This window comes from Diabrotica undecimpunctata, chromosome 3 (genome assembly GCF_040954645.1).
Source record: "Diabrotica undecimpunctata isolate CICGRU chromosome 3, icDiaUnde3, whole genome shotgun sequence".
Lineage (NCBI taxonomy): Eukaryota > Metazoa > Arthropoda > Insecta > Coleoptera > Chrysomelidae > Diabrotica > Diabrotica undecimpunctata.
The window spans coordinates 71,604,166-71,627,570 of NC_092805.1; the positions used below are offsets into that span (position 1 = coordinate 71,604,166).

At 35.0% G+C, this 23,405-nt stretch overlaps 1 protein-coding gene across 1 annotated transcript in view; it reads left to right on the top strand.

Annotated features, from left to right (window-relative positions):
* dlt (codanin-1 like protein dlt) overlaps positions 1-23,405 on the top strand; it is a 217,403-nt gene that overhangs the window by 184,299 nt on the left and 9,699 nt on the right. Inside the window, exons 8-9 of the mRNA XM_072526059.1 lie at positions 6,146-6,538; positions 7,155-7,317. Of these exons, the coding sequence (XP_072382160.1) occupies positions 6,146-6,538; positions 7,155-7,317 (556 nt within the window). The remainder of the gene's footprint in view (positions 1-6,145; positions 6,539-7,154; positions 7,318-23,405) is intronic.

The window sequence follows — 23,405 nt, forward strand, 5'->3', positions numbered from 1 at the left end:
CTGCGCCCAGCCTAGAGCCAGGTATCGGACGATGGAGTTGGACCCTTGGACCATAGTATTCCAGCTTAGTATTTTTTCGATTCTCGTCCGTAGTACTCTACGATCGACAAAAGAGATGCCGAGCACCGAGCATCGCTGCGACCAAATAAATGCATTTTATTTTAAATTCGAGCGTTCACTTCACTGTCATAGGCCAATAAGCAAAAAAAGTACCCTGTTTTTGACACTCTTCCGGCAGGCAAACGATAATTGTTTTGAGTAGTATGGTCCTCTGTAACAAAAACCTATATGTTTACTGCAGTCGATTTTTTGGACTTAATTAGCTATTAACAAATTAAGGTCAAAAAATGAAACATTTTTGCTTTTTTCGCCTATCAGCAAAAAGTGAAGCATTTTAAACAAATTTTAGAAGAAAAGAAACTTAAAAGTCATATACTTATAACTTTCAATATGGCGTTTTCTAAATTTGTTGCTTAGGAAGTTGCAAAATAAGTAAAAAATTTTGGTTTTTTTATAAAAGTTAATAACTTTTTTGAAAATAATTTTATAATTCTTTAGTTTCTGGAAGAAAAAGTCTTAGTCCTATTATTTACATTAAAAAAAATTAAGAAAATTAATTTTATATATTGGAAAATAATTTTGCAAAAACATCTCGATTTTTTGCTTATAAACAATTCAGATAACTTTTAAACCATTTCCTGTAAGAATATTATTTTTTTATATTTAAAAAGCTTGAATTTTTTTACAAATTCAAAAGTAAAAAAATTGTCCTAAAACAATTTGGGACAAAGTTAGCCTTTTTTTTTATTTAATTCATAGCAGCTTTGTTTATAACAATTAAAAAATCTAATTAGCCCTATTTGAAAGCATATACATTATAGTTTTAATGTATTAGCTTCTAAAAATATTGCCTTTTAATCGAATCGTCCACAAAGCTTCAAAATGTGTTCTTTAAAATTAGCCGACTTTGGAACTCGCGGGAGCTGAAGGGATGGGGAAGGAGCTGATAACTGTATCGCTGGTCCTTTTTTATGTAATTCAACGTTTCTTTTTGAATTTGTATGTACTTTTTGCATACATTACGAATATGCATTAGTTCAATAAATAAATTGTCAACTAAACCACCTAATTTGTTTAATTTTAATAATATTTAAGGTAAGTTTAAATGTAAAATAGAAATATTTCTGATTAATGTATACTTTTTTTTAATAAAATTATTGTAAATAATTTATTAATAATTTGATATCATAGAAATAAAGTTAGAATAATTTCTTTTCCCACAAATTTTACTTATATATATTTTTATCCTATCTATGTAAATTTATCAATCTATTTTTTACAATATTGTAAGTAAATCTAATCTAATACATCTAATTTTTTTATTACAATTATTGCAAGTATTCAAATATACAGTGTCGAGTAAATGGACTATTCCATACAATATTTCAAAACTATACTGAAGAATATATCACATATATATATATATATATATATATATATATATATATATATATATATATATTATAAGAAGATATATACAAAGCTGCTATAAATTAAATAAAAAAATAGGCTAACTTTGTCCCAAATTATTTTAGTACAATTGTTTTTTGTTTTAAATTTGTGAAAAAATTCAGGCTTTTCATATATAAAAAAATAATATTGTAGCAGGCAATGGTTAAAAAGTTATTCTAATTGTTTATAAGCAAAAAAACGACATGTTTTTGCAAAATTATTTTGCAATACTTAAAATTAATTTTCTTAATGTTTTTAATGTAAATATTAGAACAGGTTTTCTTCTTACAGAAACTACCCTTAAAAGTACTAAAACTATATAATGTTCTGACTTATATTGTTGCAAAAAAATTAATTTGGGATAAACAAATAAAATAACTGTTAAAATATTTGACCGATCACTTTGAAATTTTGACCGTATTTTAAGTACTATAAGGCACAGCATTCCATGCAATATAAATGTTATAAGTTTATTTTCAAGAAAGTTATTAACATTTATAAAAAACCAAAATTTTTGACTTATTTTGCAACTTCGTTAGCAACAAATAAAGATAGAAACATTTAGAAAACGGTATTTTGAAAGTTTTTATGTAACTTATAAGTTTCTTCACTTCTAAAATTTGTTTAAAATGCTTTATTTTTTGCTGATAGACGAAAAAGCAAAAATTTTCCGTTTTTTGACCTTAATTTGTTAATAACTAATTATGTCTAAAAAAATCGACTACAGGAAACATATAGCTTTTTGTTACAGAGGTCCATACTACTCAAAACAATTATCGTTTGCGTGGCCGGACGAGTGTCATGAAAAAAATGCCTATGTATTTTCCTGGGCTATCAGTGCTATGTTCTAGGCGAGGATACCATGCGATGGTCTCCGTAATGAACGCACCCTTACGGAGGAAGCAAGAGGGATACAAACTACTGGGATACAAACTGCCAAAATGCCTTTGAGACCTTAAAAAAGCATTTAATCACAGCACCAATTTTAGGATATCCACTGCCAGAAGGAGAGTTCATCTCAGATATAGATGCAAGTAATGTGGGAATAGGAGGAGTATTATCTCAGATTCAAGGAGGACAGGAAAGAGTCCTTGTATATTTTAGTAAAGTTCTTTCAAAACCTGAGCGAAATTATTGCGTCCCGAGAAGAGAACTTCTAGAAGTAGTAAAATCAGTAGAGCATTTCTATCAATACCTCTTTTTAATCCGAACCGACCATGCCGCCCTTAAGTGGTTGATGCAGTTTAAGAATCCAGAGGGTCATATAGCCAGATGGATCGAACGACTCCAAGAATACGATTTCAAGATTGAGCACCGAGCCGGAGTTAGCCACAGAAACGCTGATTCTCTTTCCAGAAGGCCATGCCCAGCAGAGTGTTCCCACTGCAACAAAACGGAATCCAAGGAAGCAGCAGTGCTAAGAACAACGATGGTCAACGACCATTGGACGCCTACCAAGATAAGGGAAGAACAAGAGAGAGATCCAGTTGTATAGAAAAGTCGAAAATGGTAAGAGGAAAACCGTCAACCACCTTGGCAAGAAATATCAAACCTATGCTCAGTAGTTAAGACGCATTGGGCCTAGTGGGACTCATTTATCATGGAAGATAGCTTGCTTAAACGAGTCCTGGAAAATAATGACGGTTCAGAGAAGAGAAGACAGTTGGTGATCCCAAAGAGCAGAATAGCCGAAGTACTTCGTCAGTTACACGACAGTCCATCAGGAGGGCATTTTGGTATAAAGAAGACCCTTCAGCGAATTCGGGAACGGTTTTATTGGATGAACAGTTCCGACGACGTAAAAGACTGGTGTAAGAAATGTACTATTTGTGCTACGAGTAACGGGCCTTACCGAAAAAGGAGAGCTCGTATGAGACAATATAATGTTGGAAGCCCGTTTGAAAGAATAGCTTTGGACATTGTTGGGCCATTTCCAGAAAGTGAAAATGGAGGCAAGTACATGTTGGTAGTAATGGATTACTTTACTAAGTAGGTCGAGATTTACGCACTTCCAGACTAGAAGGCCGCCACCATTGCCAATAAGTTGATCCAAGAATATATCAGCCGATTTGGAGTGCCTTTGGAGATCCATAGTGACCAAGGCAGGAACTTCGAAAGTGATCTATTCCAAGGAATACGTTATAGACTAGGCATGAAGAAAACAAGAACTACAGCATATCATCCGCAATCGAATGGTATGGTAGAACGGATGAATAGGATAGTTGGCAATTATTTGACAAAGATGGTGTCCGATCATCAGCGAGACTGGGACCAATATCTTCCGTTCTTCACAATGGCCTACAGATCTGCTTTTAACGAATCAACAGGCCAGACACCAGCCAGAGTCCTATTCGGACGCGAGATGCGACTACCTTGTGATCTAGAGTTTGGGTGTCGACCTGAAGAAGATGTAGCAGGTGAAGATTATGTGATCGAACTACGAAGAAGAATGGACGATGTATACGACTTTGTCCGTTCCCACCTTCAGATCGCTAGCGACCGAATGAAGAAACGGTACGATCATGAACACACATGAACATGACAATGAACAGACTCCTGAGCCTCTCATAGAAGAAACTCAACCTGTTAATACGCAGCAGGAGAACAACGAGTTACACGATAGCCTGGTAAGTGAAATGGCACGTGCCGTATAAGAGTTTAATGGACAAACACACTTAGCAAACCACCGCCACCAAAAATAAACTCTTGTAAGAAACTAGGTGCGCTATTACAAATTGTGAACACTGAAGTCCTACCCAATTATATCGTGGAAGCCCATACATTAGAATATTTGCATATGCTAATTTACTGTGCAGCAACAGCAATTGCTAATGTTATGGGCAGTAAGATCAGAACACGACGGGGTACTAATATCGGAAGGACTGAAAACAGAATTGTACCCTGGGAAAAACGACTGCTGAGGAAAATTGAATTATTGCGTAGAGATATTGGACAAATTACGGAATACATTCGAATAGTAAGAACTCGAAAAGTAGTCAAAAGAGCTGAAGAAATAATTCTGAACACTCTAAGACACAACATGATCCAGAAAACAACACAGCTCAACACTGCTGGGAACATTAAAACAAAAACTCTCCGTTTATTTTCAGGTCGCCTAAGGAGATACAAAGTTAGTAACAACCGGAAATGTGGCAATATACTTTTTGAACATGCAGAGAAGGCTTTCTATAGGAAACTGAATTTCACCGTACAAAATGTAAATATATACTGTACAAATGTAAATATAGTCTATATAATATATTTTGTTAAGATCAGGCTGTTAAGGAGATTTTTAAAACATAAAAATATACAGATGTGTCATTAAAAATAAAGTTAATGGACTATGCTAGACTTGTGTGAATCAACCTGTATATTTTAATTTATATTTGAAAAGCGCACATTTGATTTTAATTGTTGACGTGTCCCAATTATCTAAAATAAGGACACAAACAATTTTATTCCTTAATTGGTTTCTACACATTATAATTTCAAATTTCATCCTGTATTATTGGACGTAGTTAAGGATCTTTTAAAAATATAAAAATGTACAATATGCTCTATTAAAAAAAAGCTTTTGGACTATGCTAGGCTTGCGTGAGTCACCCTGTACATTTAAATTTATCTTTAAAAAGTTTATGTTTTAAAATAAGGCCGAATAATTTTTTTTTCAACCCTACATACAGGAATGATACCTCGCACAACTTTTTTGAAAAATATATATAAATTATTCAACTATTTAGTAACACAAACAAGTCTGCCAAATTTCCAGACTATACGTAAATCTCCTGAAGATTTAATCATTTTTAAGCATTTATTAGCGTTTTCGCTCCACTGTGCCACGGATCTTGGCGTACGTCGCAAGTTTTGTAAAATCCTCAATTATGCGTATGAATTTTTTTAATATTTTAAGTTTTTAATTGATTGCAACCCATCTAAAAGAACCAATAAATGGCATTTTTGGGGATAAAGCGTGGGGGTGGCAGGCTAAAATTGTGCTCATATTTTTTAATCACATAAAACTTAAAAAAGTGATTCAGGTTGTATCGATTTCAAAAAATATAATTGTTCCCGCAAAAACCACGAAGAAACATGTTTTTTTTTGGAGTTTATAGATTTAAATATAAATTTTGATTAAATCCACCAAGTAGAAAAAAAATTAGACCTTCAGCCATCTCCAAAAAAAAGTTATGCGTCTTTTTCGAAAAAAAAAATGCATTTTTAGGTTATGCACACTCAATCTGCAGGTCTATAAAAAAGAAATAAGTTTTTTAAAAGCGTGTAAATTTTTAGAAATTTTTAAATTGATTGCAATCCACCTAAAAAAAAAAAATATAAACGAAAAAATTACGTTTTTGGGGGTAAGGGTGGCAGGCTTAAATTGTGCAGAGTCTTATTTGTTATTCACATAAAGCGTAATAAATATTCCTTCTTTCTGTCTCATTCCTTTTAATTTCGCAGGTTCCGTTACTTTGTCGACTTTTCTGAATACATTTTAGTTGATACATTTTTATGTATTTATAGTTTCTATTCAAGTATAAATTTCTTCGTAATAACTGTAAAACCTTGTACATTTATGTGGTTCTGTTTTCTTTTTCTATATATTTATATATTTGATGACCTCTTTCTTTTTTAGACTGTCCTCAAAATGAAAATATGTCAATTGGCCCAGGAGTATCTGAATAAGCTGCACCAAAAATGTTTCTCGGAGTTATCAAATATCCTTAGGGAACGAATTCCGGTAACCGTAGAAAATCTTCTAGCCCTAGACACTCTACAGCAAACCAAAACAACATGTATATCGATAGCGGCTAGGATGTGTAAGGATAGACTAAAGCAGTGGATCGGATCTCACATGACAGTTAATATATTTTTAAAAGATTTTGAAAAGGAACTGCATAAAATGTGGTTACACGAACATAAAAAACCGGTAGAAGAAAAAGTAGTTTTCGCCTTGCCCTCTAACGGTAGGACTGTCGACCATTACGAACATTCTTTGAGTGCATTTCACGTATTAGAAAACATTAAGGTAACTATAATGCTGATCTATATTGTCATCACTCAATGGGCGAAATACTCGTAAGCCTTGTCAAAATTTACGCTAGAAAACGTGGTCAAATTATGTCCGTTAGTCTAACTCTATTCCAATTTGATATGAGAACCAAACAATTCAGAATAGCAAATGCAATATCAATTACCAAATATATTACAATGAAATGTGTAGTAGCTCAAATCTTATTCAAAATTAATGGTGCCGTCTTCTACAAGGCATTTATCAACTACGTAACCTACATGCTACTCATTCAGCTAAATTCTCAGCATCCACGCACTATATATCTTTAATAATTGGTTCAATTGTCACCTGCTTAAGTATTTTATTTCTTATATGTAATAAGATAAACCAAATACATTTTTTAACCTCATAAAGTCATCACGTTAACCAAAAAGCGTTCTAATTCGGAAAGGGTAGTTAAGGTTCTATTGCGTATGGTATTGAATTTCAAGAAGTATATTTAATAACTATCAACAAAAATCTTCAAGAATATCAATGCTTTGACTTGACACGTTTTCTAGCAGTTTACCCGTTGTGCATTATTAGAGTTAACAAATATTATTTGATAATTTTATTTTTTGGTTGTTTTTAGATCTTATCAGTTGATATATTGGAGAAATCCCATCATGTTAATAAAGACGTTGTAACTCATATTGTGTTAGAGTCTTACAGAACACTAACATCTAGATGTGATGTTAACGATGTTATAACCGTTTGCATTTGCAATTGTCTTTTAGATCTTGTCTTATTATTAAGTAAGTATGCTCTATAAGATGATATTTATTTGTACTTAGGGGAAGAAATAACAGTTCTCGGTCTAACGCGATGTGGCGATATTACAAATTAAATTGTCTGCATGTCCAGCATGTGTTATAAAATAATAAAAGTAAATGAGAACTTGGTCAGAGGCATAAATTCTTGTATGTATGAATCTAAAAATTGTGTTTTGTTTGATGTGTACAAAAGAAAAGATTTGCGCTATAAAGGACCCCGACACTTTTCTTATATAAAAGTGGTTTCGGTTAAATTGGCTGAAAATTTGCAGAGATGTAGCTTTGGTCATGCTGATCAAAAGTTATGATTGCTCAAGACTCAGAAATAAATTGTTTCTGAGTTACAGAGGTTCAAAGTGTCGATTTTTTGTCCTTTTGAATAATACATATTTGTAAAATATACAGAGTTTCAGCAAGTATGTGCAACTAAGTGCAGGGAGTGAATTTGCATGAAACAAATAATGACAGTTTGCTGTATAAACATGTCCCCGCAATTTCTTTCTTTTTCCATATAGGAGGTGGTGAAATTAAAATAAAAGTTGCTAATGGTCTCAATGTTTTTAAAGAAAAAAGTGTTAAGTCAATGAGATTTTTCAAATTAAAAATCATTTTCGAATTCTTCATTTAATTTTTGTCAAAAAAAATTTCTTTTATATAAGGTGCTGTTTTTATGCAAAAAAAAAATAAAACTTTTGAACGCGTATTTTCATTCCTTTAATACATCCTCAAGAACTATCTAATATAACATTAAACTAGAATAATAACAGAAAGTACCACTAATATAATTTTAAATAGGTGCACAGCTACAAAAAGTGTTCAAAATTACCTCCCTGAAACGTGAACAAGTTGCAACTGTAGCCTCATTGGTTGTCGTATTCGTGCAAATATTCTTGGTGTTTTCTTATTTGCTTATGTAAAAGCGTGTCAAGATAAGTCGACTGAAACTTTGCAAGGGGGTAGTTTTGGTCATGCTGATCAAAAGTTCGTAGTACCCCAAGAAATAAATTGTTTGTGAGTTGTAGAGCTTCAAAATATCGGTTTTTAGTCCATTTTTCAAAATGATGAATTTTTGTAACTGTGCGCCTATTTAAAATTATATTAGTGGTACTTTTCGAAAAATGCGAAAACTTTCAACGACCTGTATCTCGAAAAATTAAGCATTTGAGGGCATAGGTTTATATAGTAAACTCTAATTATTTTTCATGCAGTATCACTCCCTGAAGTTAGCTGCATATATTACTAAAATTTTTACACATATTTTACACATAATGTGTTACTCAAAAGGACTAAAAACCGACACTAAACCTCTGTAACTCAGAAACAATTGATTTATTATCAATTTAACTAAAACTCCTTTTACATAAGAAATGTGGCGGGGTCCTTTCTTCGATGTGCATAGATTATCGCCAAAAAAGAGGATCGGCGTGAAGTGCAGCTATAAATAAGAAATAATGAAGAACATATTTAGAAGGTACATCATAATATGAATGTAGATGTTTGGCATTTAAAGATAGTTAACAGCCTATGGATCTTAGAAAAAAGGAAGCTAATTTCACAATTCTGAATAATCAAATTGAAAATATCATGAACTAATTTAACTCTTTAGTAACGGGTCACATCAATCAGAGATTTATTAGCTTAACTTCTCGACAGTCAGGTAACATCAATACGCGTTCTTACTTGTTTTTAATATCCCGATAACGCTCATTAACGTTGAAGATCTGTTGAATCTTGATCACCTTATTTATGTTAGGACTTATCAAGATTATACTGGGGACATGCAGCAAGAATACAACTCGAAGGCTCCCTGCAACAGGGAATAAGTATTCAGAAGGGTATACGACAGGGATGTATTCGCTCGCCAATGCTATTCTATTTATACTTTGAATATATTTTACATGAATGATTGGAAGGTGAGACTGCTAGAATTGCGATAAGTGGAGTTTTTGTGAAAAATATCAGATATGCTAACGATACAGCTATATAGCCAACAATTTGGGAGACCACCAGAGACTCTTTGATGAAGTATCTGTAATTAGTATGACGCACGGTTTACATATCAATATCAAGAAAACCAAAATGATGGTCGTTTCAAGCAATAATTGTGGTCAATTAGTTTTTAATGGACAGGTCATTGAACGGATTTCTTGGTACAAATATCTTAAAACTATTATCAACGAGACTAACTAATATTCATAAGAAATTTTTCCACACTTTGAAGAAGGACTTGCTACTTCGTCAAAATGAAAATACTATTGACAGTACCGTATTTTTCGATGACTCTAAGAATCAGAATGGATAGGTGTTATGTTTCCCATACTACTATTCGTCTTCTTCTTAGGGTGCCTGTCCGTTCCGAACGTTGGCGATCATTCTGGCTATGATGACTTTGTTGGTTGCTATACGGAATAGCTGTGTTGAGGTCTTTGTATACCATGCTCTCAGGTTAACAAGCCAGGATATTCTTCTTCGTCCTAGGGCCTTTTTTCCTTCAATTTTACCTTGCAAAATGCATTGGAGAAGCTCGTATCTGCCTTGATTTCTCATTATATGTCCCAAGTACTGCAGCTTACGGCCCTTCACGATGTTGACCAAATCCGCGGTTGTGTTCATCCTCCGCAGTACTTCTTCATTGGTGACTTTTTCTGTCCATGGTATCTTCAGGATCCTTCTGTATAACCGTAGCTCAAAAGCCTGAAGATTTGATAGAGTTTCCGCCTTCAATGTCCACGTTGCTACTCCGTACAGAAGCACTGAGTACACGTAACATTTAAGAAGCCTTATTACTATATAATAAGGAGCCATATTACTATACGGTGTGGAAATGTGGACACAAAATAAGGAACTCCTTAAAAAGTTAGGTGCCTTTGAAATGTGGGTCTACAGACGGAATGTCCTGGGTGGATAGTCACAAATCAGCCAATGCTGGAAATACTGAATATTGAACCTGAAATTATACTGGAGCAAGAAGAAAGAAGGGAAAACTTGAATGTTTGGCGACGTCTAAAGAGGCATAACATATGAGTCCCTGCAGTTACTGCATACAAGGGACGATAGTTGGACGAAGAAGTTTGAGACACAGAAGAATATCTTGGCTGCTAAACCTTCGTGTATGGTTCGGAATGACATCGGTCGAATTATTCCGTGCAGCATTTTCAAAAGTGCAGATAGCCATGTCGATCCGCAACCTCTACAGGAGGCTCTGAATGCAAAAAAATATTAGCACTTGATTGTATACAGTAAGGTAAGATATTTTATATTTGTTTTTATTAGGTATACCTGATACTTATAAATATAGACGTTCTAAACTATAATGGTAGATAAATAAAATAAACATTTTTTGTTTCAAGTACATTTTATAAGCAAAAAGCGTTAGAGCTGTGACTATTTATGTGATGAGGAGGAAAACTTGAGTAACTTAAAAAGTAGCGATTATACTGATACACGAAGTGGCAATGGAAAAGAAACAGTTTTAGTGGGAAATGTGAACAATTTCCACCTTTATTTAATGTTCTTTTATATTTTAAACAATAAGAATACACCTAATCTACAAGATTAATCAGCATTTTTTTAACCTAATTCCTAAGATTGTTTGTAAGCTAGATGGAACCTGGTCCATCCTAGCTTTTTTTGATATGAAATGAACACTTCTTTGTTGTGGTTACACAGCACAGCACTGACTGATTTTCACTAACTCCTCACGTCTTTGTTGTGGCTGCAATGCTTAACATTAGCTAAGCCTTGCAAAACTTCACACATTACACAAACTCGAACGGTTTAGTACTCTTGAGCCTACGCACCTGGGATTGGTTTACAAGAAGCTGAAGTACTTTATGGTTGGGATGCTTATGGCGACTCTCTTAATGTCTCCTGGCGACATTCTTAATTTCATTTGGAATCGATCCGACTTTAAGTCTCGCCATTCCGAATATACCAAGGAGCACCTGCAATATTCCTTAGTATTCGGTTCTGGAACGTTTCTAAATTTGTATAATTGCTTTTTTTGATACAGTCCCATAACTGGAGGCCATATGTCCACACTGTTTTCAATATCTGTTTGTAAATCAGCACTTTGTTCTGGATGGAAAGTTGAGAGTACCTACCTATTAGCCAATACATATTTTAGTACTTTATCTTCAACTGTTCAGTTTTCTTTTTAACATGCTCCTTCCATTTGAGTTTGACGTCGAGATTTACACCCATATTTCGCTGTTTTTTTTTATTAGGAGCAGTGCTCTTATTTAAGATAATTGGGAGATAATTGATTTTCTTGTTAGTAAAGTTAATATGAACTGATTTCTGCTCATTAAACTTTATACTCCATTTTTTGGACCAGCATTCTATGCCATTAATTGCATTTTGTAGGTTAACTGTAGATTCTTCCAACTGTAGGAGCAACCGTAGTTGCTCCTATTGTCAGGACTGCTGTATCATCAGCAAATGTGGCTAGTTGAATGTTTTCTGTTGTTGAAAGGTGTAGTACTGGTCCAAGAACACCACCTTGTGTAACCCCTGCGTTTATTGGGTTTAACTCAGGGTACTCGTTTTCCATTTTAACTCTAAATGTTCGCTGGTGTAGGTATGACTGCAATATTTCAACGAGTTGCATAGGAAATATTTTTTTAGCTTCATTAACAGGCCTTCGTGCCATACTTTTTCAAATGCTTTTGCGACATCCAGGAACACTGCTGAACAAATTTTGTCACCTTTCAATGCGTTTTCTATTTCAGTTATTATTCAATCAATCTGCTCAACTGTGGAGTGTTTATCAAGAAATCCAAATTGATGTGTCGGAATAATATTTTTTTTGTTCAATTATATGGTTCATTCTTCTTTGGGTATCATTATGACCTCTGCAGTTTTCCAAAGGATGTGAACATATCTAAGTCTAAAATATCCATTTGTTAGGGTAGTAAGCTTTACTATGGCTTTTCTAGTTAATTTTTTTTATATTGATGTTCTTAATTTTTGAACTTCTTTTGTAGTAGTCAATTGTATATTATGAGAATCAGTATCTACTCGACCATTGTCTACATGAGTTTCCGCAGCGTTTGGTTGAAATATTATATTTTCTAAATAATCAGCGAACGCATCCACTTTCTCTTTGGGATTTCTTGCCCATGTTCTGTTTTCTTTTCGTAAAAGGGGTATATGTTGAACTAGCTTATTTATCTTTCTGGTCGCCTTCCAGAGGGAGTAATCGATGCATTCATCTTCAGTTAGTTCTCTCAGATACTTACTAATTGATTCGTTTTTAATTTTAACGATTTCTCTTTGCAGCTGTTGTGTGAGTCTGTTTAGCTTATTTTTATTTTCAGTTATTCGACTTCTGTGCTATACCTTTCGAGCCTTTCTTTTATCCTGAATCAACTCTGTAATCTTTGGGGTAATTGTTTCCTACTGTCTTTCTTTTCTTTGGATTATGGGTGTGTTGTTCCACGCAATTGTTCTATCGTTTGAATACATCTATTAAACTCAATTTTCTCATTCATTTCTGATTGGAAGTTTACCCAGTCGCTAAACTTATTGGTCAACGCGGGTTTCGCTTCGTTGCTAACAATTTCCTTAATAATGGTCGATAGAATTAGGGAGTGGTCAGATATAAGATCCTCTACATCCTCTTTTTTTATAAAATTTGTTGCTACACCTGTGGATATGAAAAAATCTAGGAGGTCCGGGATTATGTTTGCATCACTTGGCCAGTAGTGGGTTTGCCAGTATAGTGCCATCTACATTTGTGTCCAGTCACAACATGCTGCAATTCTTTGCCTTTTGGTGTTGGGAGCCTGGAGCCTCAACAGGTATTTTTTGCATTTAAGTCTGCACCAACTGTGTATTTTTCACCCAAGGTTGATAAGAAGATGACATAGTCTTCTCTTTTGAGGTTATATTTAGGAGGGAAATATGCAGCTGCAATGTTACGTGTGTATTTATTGGTTTTAACACTGATAGAAGCACATTGTATTTCTTTACTTTTAATTTTTTCACGTTCCCAGTGGAGAATACTATTTTTAACAGTCACAGCAGCTCCACTTCTGACTAAATTTTGTGGATGTACAAGGAGCACCTGCAATATTCCTTAGTATTCGGTTCTGGAACGTTTCTAAATTTGTATAATTACTTTTTTTGATACAGCCCCATAACGGTAGGCCATATGTCCACACTGTTTTCAATATCTGTTTGTAAATCAGCACTTTGTTCTGGATGGAAAGTTGAGAGTACCTACCTATTAGCCAATACATATTTTAGTACTTTATCTTCAACTGTTCAGTTTTCTTTTTAACATGCTCCTTCCATTTGAGTTTGACGTCGAGATTTACACCCATATTTCGCTGTTTTTTTTTTTATTAGGAGCAGTGCTGTTATTTAAGATAATTGGGAGATAATTGATTTTCTTGTTAGTAAAGTTAATATGAACTGATTTCTGCTCATTAAACTTTATACTCCATATTTTGGACCAGCATTCTATGCCATTAATTGCATTTTGTAGGTTAACTGTAGATTCTTCCAATTGTAGGAGCAACCGTAGTTGCTCCTATTGTCAGGACTGCTGTATCATCAGCAAATGTGGCTAGTTGAATGTTTTCTGTTGTTGAAAGGTGTAGTACTGGTCCAAGAACACCACCTTGTGTAACCCCTGCGTTTATTGGGTTTAACTCAGGGTACTCGTTTTCCATTTTAACTCTAAATGTTCGCTGGTGTAAGTATGACTGCAATATTTCAACGAGTTGCATAGGAAATATTTTTTTAGCTTCATTAACAGGCCTTCGTGCCATATTTTTTCAAATGCTTTTGCGACATCCAGGAACACTGCTGAACAAATTCTGTCACCTTTCAATGCGTTTTCTATTTCAGTTATTATTCAATGAATCTGCTCAACTGTGGAGTGTTTATCACGAAATCCAAATTGATGTGTCGGAATAATATTTTTTTTGTTCAATTATATGGTTCATTCTTCTTTGGATATCATTATGACCTCTGCAGTTTTCCAAAGGATGTGAACATATCTAAGTCTAAAATATCCATTTGTTAGGGTAGTAAGCTTTACTATGGCTTTTCTAGTTAATTTTTTTTATATTGATGTTCTTAATTTTTGAACTTTTTTTGTAGTAGTCAATTGTATATTATGAGAATCAGTATCTACTCGACCATTGTCTACATGAGTTTCCGCAGCGTTTGGTTGAAATATTATATTTTCTAAATAATCAGCGAACGCATCCACTTTCTCTTTGGGATTTCTTGCCCATGTTCTGTTTTCTTTTCGTAAAAGGGGTATATGTTGAACTAGCTTATTTATCTTTCTGGTCGCCTTCCAGAGGGAGTAATCGATGCATTCATCTTCAGTTAGTTCTCTCAGATACTTACTAATTGATTCGTTTTTAATTTTAACGATTTCTCTTTGCAGCTGTTGTGTGAGTCTGTTTAGCTTATTTTTATTTTCAGTTATTCGACTTCTGTGCTATACCTTTCGAGCCTTTCTTTTATCCTGAATCAACTCTGTAATCTTTGGGGTAATTGTTTCCTACTGTCTTTCTTTTCTTTGGATTATGGGTGTGTTGTTCCACGCAATTGTTCTATCGTTTGAATACATCTATTAAACTCAATTTTCTCATTCATTTCTGATTGGAAGTTTACCCAGTCGCTAAACTTATTGGTCAACGCGGGTTTCGCTTCGTTGCTAACAATTTCCTTAATAATGGTCGATAGAATTAGGGAGTGGTCAGATATAAGATCCTCTACATCCTCTATTTTTATAAAATTTGTTGCTACACCTGTAGATATGAAAAAATCTAGGAGGTCCGGGATTATGTTTGCATCACTTGGCCAGTAGTGGGTTTGCCAGTATAGTGCCATCTACATTTGTGTCCAGTCACAACATGCTGCAATTCTTTGCCTTTTGGTGTTGGGAGCCTGGAGCCTCAACAGGTATTTTTTGCATTTAAGTCTGCACCAACTGTGTATTTTTCACCCAAGGTTGATAAGAAGATGACATAGTCTTCTCTTTTGAGGTTATATTTAGGAGGGAAATATGCAGCTGCAATGTTATGTGTGTATTTATTGGTTTTAACACTGATAGAAGCACATTGTATTTCTTTACTTTTAATTTTTTCACGTTCCCAGTGGAGAATACTATTTTTAACAGTCACAGCAGCTCCACTTCTGACTAAATTTTGTGGATGTACAAGGAGCACCTGCAATATTCCTTAGTATTCGGTTCTGGAACGTTTCTAAATTTGTATAATTACTTTTTTTGATACAGCCCCATAACTGTAGGCCATATGTCCACACTGTTTTCAATATCTGTTTGTAAATCAGCACTTTGTTCTGGATGGAAAGTTGAGAGTACCTACCTATTAGCCAATACATATTTTAGTACTTTATCTTCAACTGTTCAGTTTTCTTTTTAACATGCTCCTTCCATTTGAGTTTGACGTCGAGATTTACACCCATATTTCGCTGTTTTTTTTTTATTAGGAGCAGTGCTGTTATTTAAGATAATTGGGAGATAATTGATTTTCTTGTTAGTAAAGTTAATATGAACTGATTTCTGCTCATTAAACTTTATACTCCATTTTTTGGACCAGCATTCTATGCTATTAATTGCATTTTGTAGATTAACTGTAGATTCTTCCAACTGTAGGAGCAACCGTAGTTGCTCCTATTGTCAGGACTGCTGTATCATCAGCAAATGTGGCTAGTTGAATGTTTTCTGTTGTTGAAAGGTGTAGTACTGGTCCAAGAACACCACCTTGTGTAACCCCTGCGTTTATTGGGTTTAACTCAGGGTACTCGTTTTCCATTTTAACTCTAAATGTTCGCTGGTGTAAGTATGACTGCAATATTTCAACGAGTTGCATAGGAAATATTTTTTTAGCTTCATTAACAGGCCTTCGTGCCATATTTTTTCAAATGCTTTTGCGACATCCAGGAACACTGCTGAACAAATTCTGTCACCTTTCAATGCGTTTTCTATTTCAGTTATTATTCAATGAATCTGCTCAACTGTAGAGTGTTTATCACGAAATCCAAATTGATGTGTCGGAATAATATTTTTTTTGTTCAATTATATGGTTCATTCTTCTTTGGGTATCATTATGACCTCTGCAGTTTTCCAAAGGATGTGAACATATCTAAGTCTAAAATATCCATTTGTTAGGGTAGTAAGCTTTACTATGGCTTTTCTAGTTAATTTTTTTTATATTGATGTTGGATTTGCTTGATATGCACTTCGCTTGTGCCGCTGGTTAATAATCAAACTCCGTGCGAAAACAAAACTGACTTTATTTTGAATTACACAATACAATATATAAACGCTTATTAAGTATTATGTCCGCTCGCTCTGAATGCTGTATCACCGATACCGTCTCGTACTTGAGTGCTGTCTGTCGTCTTTGGGGTGTCTTAAGGGACTCGCCTTATCTTCACATATGGCATAATATATCTCCCTACGCCACTATGTTGCCGGATTGTAAAAATGCATAAAATAAACTTGAATTAGATAGAGGCGTGAACATGGCCCCCGCCTTGGCAAACACTGCCAACAAAATCGTCTGCTAATGCTAAATGTTCAAATGTTTAAACTACACTTAGTCCGAAACGGGTAGCGGACACACCTTGGAAAAAGAACGAGTTATGATACCATTGTCTGTCTTTATCCTAAAAACTCTGGCTACACCATCACTGCCGCGTAAAAGTTCGATCACGCAACCTAACTTCCACCTTAATGGAGGTAAATTGTCCTCTTTTATGAGCACTAACGTGTTTTCCGCAACTTCACCGTTAGTAGTAGTCCATTTCGTGCGTTTTTGTAGTTCGGAGATGTATTCTTTGTTCCATCGTTCCCATATATGCTGAGAAAGCTGCTGAATATGCTGGAATTTTGAGAGCCGATTAACTGGAACATGACGCAAATCTGGATCTGGATTGGTAATAAGTGGTCTTCCGATGAGAAAATGTGCAGGGGTTAATGGGGAGAGATCATTTGGATCACAGGATAAAGGATGAATCGGTCGGGAATTTATTATAGCTTCAATCTGCACAAGCAGCGAATAAAATTCCTCGAACGTTAAGTGCGCGTTTCCCAAAACTCTATGCAAATGATGCTTAACTGTTCTTACTCCGCTTTCCCACAGTCCGCCAAAATGTGGAGAATAGGGAGGTATGAAGGACCACGAAATATTATTCTTTAGCAAGGATTCTCTTATCGCGGGAGTGTGCTGCTCTAAAAATTTGCTTAACAATTTTAACTCCGAACTAGCTGCTATAAAATTGGTTCCATTGTCGGAGACCATCTTTTGAGGCTTGCCTCTTCGCGCAATAAATCTTTTAAAGGCCAACAGAAATGATTCCTTAGACAGTTCTGTAACTAATTCTAAATGTATGGCCTTCGTACAAAAATAAATAAAAAGACACATGTAACTCTTTATTAGTTTCCAACCTCGACCCTTTCTATCGCGAATTAAGAAAGGGCCCGCATAATCTACACCTGTTACAATAAATGGTGGGCCACCTGCGAGACGCTGGGCAGGTAGGTCACCCATTATTGGCTGAATGGATTTAGATTTTAATCTAAAACATTTTACACATTTGTGTACGGTACGTCGCGCTAAATTTCTTCCTGATAACGGCCAGAAAGTTTCTCTTATAGTTGCAAGTAAAAGCTGAGGATCAGCATGCATAAGATCCTTGTGAAAATGATTAAATATTAACGACGTAACTATATGATCTGCCGCTAAAATGATGGGATGTTTTTTGTCATACGTAAACTCGGAATGCTTTAAACACCCGCCTACTCTCATGATGCCCTGATCATCAAGAAATGGAGATAAATTTATAAGTTTGCTGTTTTTATCTAAAGATCCCTTTTGGTTCAAATGCTTTATTTCATTAGAAAATGACTGTGATTGACACAGTTTTAGAATACGATTAAATGCAGAATGTATTTCATCCAAAGAAAAGGGGTTCAGAAGTTCTTTCCTTATTTTTACACATGCGGATGAATCTGAACACATATGCAGCGGTTCTTTTTAAACGTAAAATATTAGAGAAGCGCTCAAATGAAAATACTTCCGTATTCTGTGTTTCATCAAGTTTATTCGTAAAAACCTTTATGTTTTTCCTTGTTTCGCTTGTTTCAGTAGGGACAACTTGTAAATTTGGCCATTTATCTGAATCTTGCACGATCCACTCCGGTCCATGCCACCATAAGTTGCACTCCATTATTTTATCTGGTTCCACGCCTCTTGACACTAGATCTGCAGGATTATCCTTGCCTGGCACATGACGCCACTGCGCAAACGAAGTGGTTTCCTGGATCTCTGCTACGCGGTTACTAACAAACGTCTTCAATGCATTGGCTGCTGTTTTCAACCAACTGAGTACTATCGATGAATCTGTCCAGAGGTAACACGTATCGAATTGCACATTTAATGAATTTTTGACCTTATTGGTCAAACGCGACAAAATTACTGCTCCACAGAGCTCTAAACGCGGCAAGGTAACTGGCTTTAAGGGCGCAACCTTGCTTTTTGCACATAATAAGAATGAATACGACCTGCCTAACGAATCGGTAGATTTAATGAATATGCAAGCACCGTACGCCTTTTCTGAGGAGTCGCAAAATCCATGAAGTTCTAGTTTGACCTTACTAGAACATATAACATGCCGAGGTATTTTTAAATTGTTTAAGATTCCTAATTTATTCCTAAATTGTAAATAATTATCTGCTAAATGCTCCGGTATGGGATCATCCCATGAAAGACGCTCGAGCCATAGTTGTTGTAACATAATTTTCGCTATGATGGTACACGCACTTAATAGACCCAAGGGATCAAAAATTTGAGCTATGTCCGATAATAAAGTTCGCTTTGTGATTATATGGCCTAGAGATGAACTTATGCTATAAAACATAGTATCTGATTGCGGTGAGTACAATAATCCCAAAGTTTTCGCCTTCTCGTTTTCACCGAATTGAATAACGGAACCCGTAGTTGAATTATCCGGTATATCTCTTAATATTTCAGGATCATTTGAATAGAATTTACGCAATGTAAATCCTCCGCCTTTGAGGACCTCAAAAAGTTGTTTACATGCTTCGCGCGCTTTCTGTTTTGAATCAAAACCTGTCAAAAGGTCGTCCACATAAAAATCGGATTTAATAATGCTAGCAATGTTAGGATTTTTAGCTTCTTGCTCCTCTGCCAATGTCATTAGACATTTAATCGCTAAGTAAGAAGAGCATTTCATACCGTATGTACCTGTTTGTAACTGAAATATTTCAATCGGTTCTTCCGGATTATTTCGCCATAAGATACATTGTAAGGATTTTTGATCATCTGCAACCAATACCTGACGGTACATTTTTTCTATATCCGCACTAACTACATATAAGTGTGTTCTAAAACGCAATAAAATGGAGAGTAAATCATTTTGTAAGGTTGGTCCGGCCATTTGAATACTATTTAATGAAATGCCGTTTGTAGTTGGCGCACTACAATCGAACACAACGCGCAAACGTGTCGTCAAAGAATTTTCCTTTAATACTGGATGATGTGGCATAAAATAAAATGTAGTATTTACCCTAAAGTCTGTTGCCGCTTCCGTATTTCTGCATAAACCTTTCATATGTCCTAACTCTTTATATTCCTGGATGAATTCGCTATAAAGAGTTTTAAGATTGGCATCTTTATTCAACTTACGCTCGAGATTTAAAAATCTATTTTTTGCTTGACGAAATGAATCACCGAGTGAACTTATCGGTTCCTTGAATGGCAATGATACTATGAATTTGCCTGTCGTGTCGCGTTTCACCGTATCTTCGAAATGTTTTTCGCATGCAATTTCTTCGCCCGAGAGTGCAGGTTTTCCATTGAAAACCTCTTCAAGTTCCCAGAACTTACTTAGCTGTTCTGTAACTTCGATTGTGTTTGTGAAATTACACTTAGATATTCGCTTTTCTGATGCTTTGTTTTGGCTGATATACGGCCCTGCTATGATCCAGCCAAACATTGTTTCTTGTATGAATGGTTTATTTTTACCTAAACTAATTCTGTTTGTGCCCAGTATTTGCCAAAATAGATCACTTCCTATCAACAATTCGACCTTTTGTGGTTTATGAAAATGATTATCCGCTAATTTTAAATGTTTAGGTATGTGCAAATCGCTAATGTTTAATTCAGATGCCGGCACGCACCCCGTAATTTCTGGTATTACGAAACAATTTAAAGTTTTATGAAAAGTTATATCGCTACGCGACTGTATATTTATTTCGCATTTGAATCGAACGGGAGATGCAATACTATTTATGCCCATGACTGATATGTTCGCGCTTGTCGTTTTTAATCTAAGTTTATCGCATAAATTTTCGGTTATGAATGAGCTTTGTGAACCGCAATCTAACAAATCTCGCACTATGTATGCCTTACCTTGGCTGTCAAAAATATTAACTAATACTGTGGACAGTATAGTTTGATCTGCAGCGCTAACTGCCGAAACTGACAAATTGGTAGTGTTTAAACTACCTTGTATATTATCTGCAGATCGTATATCGCTCGCGTTTTCTACCGGTTGATGAACTAAAGCTGCGTTCTGTTCGCTTGATCTATCTGGATGTAATAACGTATGGTGTTTTGACGCGCATTTCTTGCATGTTGATTGTCTACACCGCTTATAGAAATGTCTAGGTTTAAGACAATTCGTGCAAAGATTGACCTGCCTTACTTTATCAAACCTGTCCCTAGATGAAAGTTTTGAAAATTCGCCGCACTGATAAATGGTGTGTTCCCTTTTGCAAATAGGGCAACAATGTGTATTATCCGATTTATTTAAAGTTCCCTGTGATGAATATAGACCGCGAATGTTATGTGAATATTTCGTATTCCGTGAATATGCGCCCGCCTGAGAAATATTCCGTGTATTTTGTTTTTCAGCTTGATTTACCTCAAGGGATTCTAAGAGGTCCGCCCTTGATTTTAAAAACGTTTTAAAATCATCAAAACTAGGAATTTCATTATGTGTTTTGCTATTCTCCCATGCGCGTAAAGTCGATGTATCGAACTTACAAGAAATAATATGAATAAGGAGTATGTCCCACGAATCAGTAGGTAGCCCTAGCTGCTTTAACGCGTATAAATGCTTCGAAAAAATGTCAACTAATTGCCGCAATCTATTAGATGACTCTTTATGTATTGGCTCTATATTAAATAAGGCATTAATATGATTGGAAATTAATAATCTCTTATTATCGTACCTTTCTCTAATTAATTTCCACGCAACTGTATAATTTTCGGCGGTAAACTCTAATGTTCGTATGACCTGCGCCGCACCGCCCTGTAATGAACTTCGTAAATAATGAAAACGCCTTGTATTGTCTAAGTACTCATTTCTGTTAACTAAAGATTCAAAAAGATCTGCAAAATCTAACCAATTATTATAATTACCATCAAATTTTGGTAACTCGATAGGTTTAAGCTCAATACAATGCCCTGTATATGAATTCTTAGAGCGCTCACTTGCTTTATCGCTTTCTATACAAGCTACTTGTTGATTATCGCGAATGATTTTTCGCGCTACCGCTAATTGTGAATAATATTTGTTATAGAATTCTTCGCGCTCCGTATATTCATCCTCTAATAATTCAAATTGAACCGTATTTTCTATTTGCCCCTGAACCTCATCGAATTCGCCCTGTAAATGTTCTATATTATTTACCATTTCAATAGCCTGTAATACTTCTAAATCTGAAATCGTTTCACCCTTAGTTATTTTATCATTTAACGCTAATATAAATTTCGAAAATATTGTGAGTTTGCATTTTTCGCTTTAAATTCTCCATAATTTTATAATGAATTATACAGTAAACAGAAACAGATTATAAATCGCTTGATATTCGACCCTAACGTTCTCAGAATTATCACATGTGCAGAATAAAGGTACAAAGACTGATAAATAAAAGGAAATGTGAAATGGATATGCTCACCAAAATATTTGTATGTTTATTGTAACAGCTCTAGCCTCCTGGCGCCAAGGATCTGCCTCAACTCGTATAATAGATCTTCACAGATTTTAAACCCACAGTTGTCCAATTATGTAACTGTCTTAAGAACAACGTTCTACAGTCTATAACGCGCTCGGGCCACTATGAATGCACTATTTCGCCCGCTAATTTGATGACACAAATATGAGTTCGGAATTCGGTGAATTTACACTGTTTCAACACAAAAATTTGATGATTCGGCTCGAATAGACCATGGATTTGCTTGATATGCACTTCGCTTGTGCCGCTGGTTAATAATCAAACTCCGTGCGAAAACAAAACTGACTTTATTTTGAATTACACAATACAATATATAAACGCTTATTAAGTATTATGTCCGCTCGCTCTGAATGCTGTATCACCGATCCCGTCTCGTACTTGAGTGCTGTCTGTCGTCTTTGGGGTGTCTTAAGGGACTCGCCTTATCTTCACATATGGCATAATATATCTCCCTACGCCACTATGTTGCCGGATTGTAAAAATGCATAAAATAAACTTGAATTAGATAGAGGCGTGAACAGATGTTCTTAATTTTTGAACTTCTTTTGTAGTAGTCAATTGTATATTATGAGAATCAGTATCTACTCGTCCATTGTCTACATGAGTTTCCGCAGCGTTTGGTTGAAATATTATATTTTCTAAATAATCAGCGAACGCATCCACTTTCTCTTTGGGATTTCTTGCCCATGTTCTGTTTTCTTTTCGTAAAAGGGGTATATGTTGAACTAGCTTATTTATCTTTCTGGTCGCCTTCCAGAGGGAGTAATCGATGCATTCATCTTCAGTTAGTTCTCTCAGATACTTACTAATTGATTCGTTTTTAATTTTAACGATTTCTCTTTGCAGCTGTTGTGTGAGCCTGTTTAGCTTATTTTTATTTTCAGTTATTCGACTTCTGTGCTATACCTTTCGATCCTTTTTTTTATCCTGTATCAACTCTGTAATCTTTGGGGTAATTGTTTCCTACCGTCTTTCTTTTCTTTGGATTATGGGTGTGTTGTTCCACGCAATTGTTCTATCGTTTGAATACATCCAT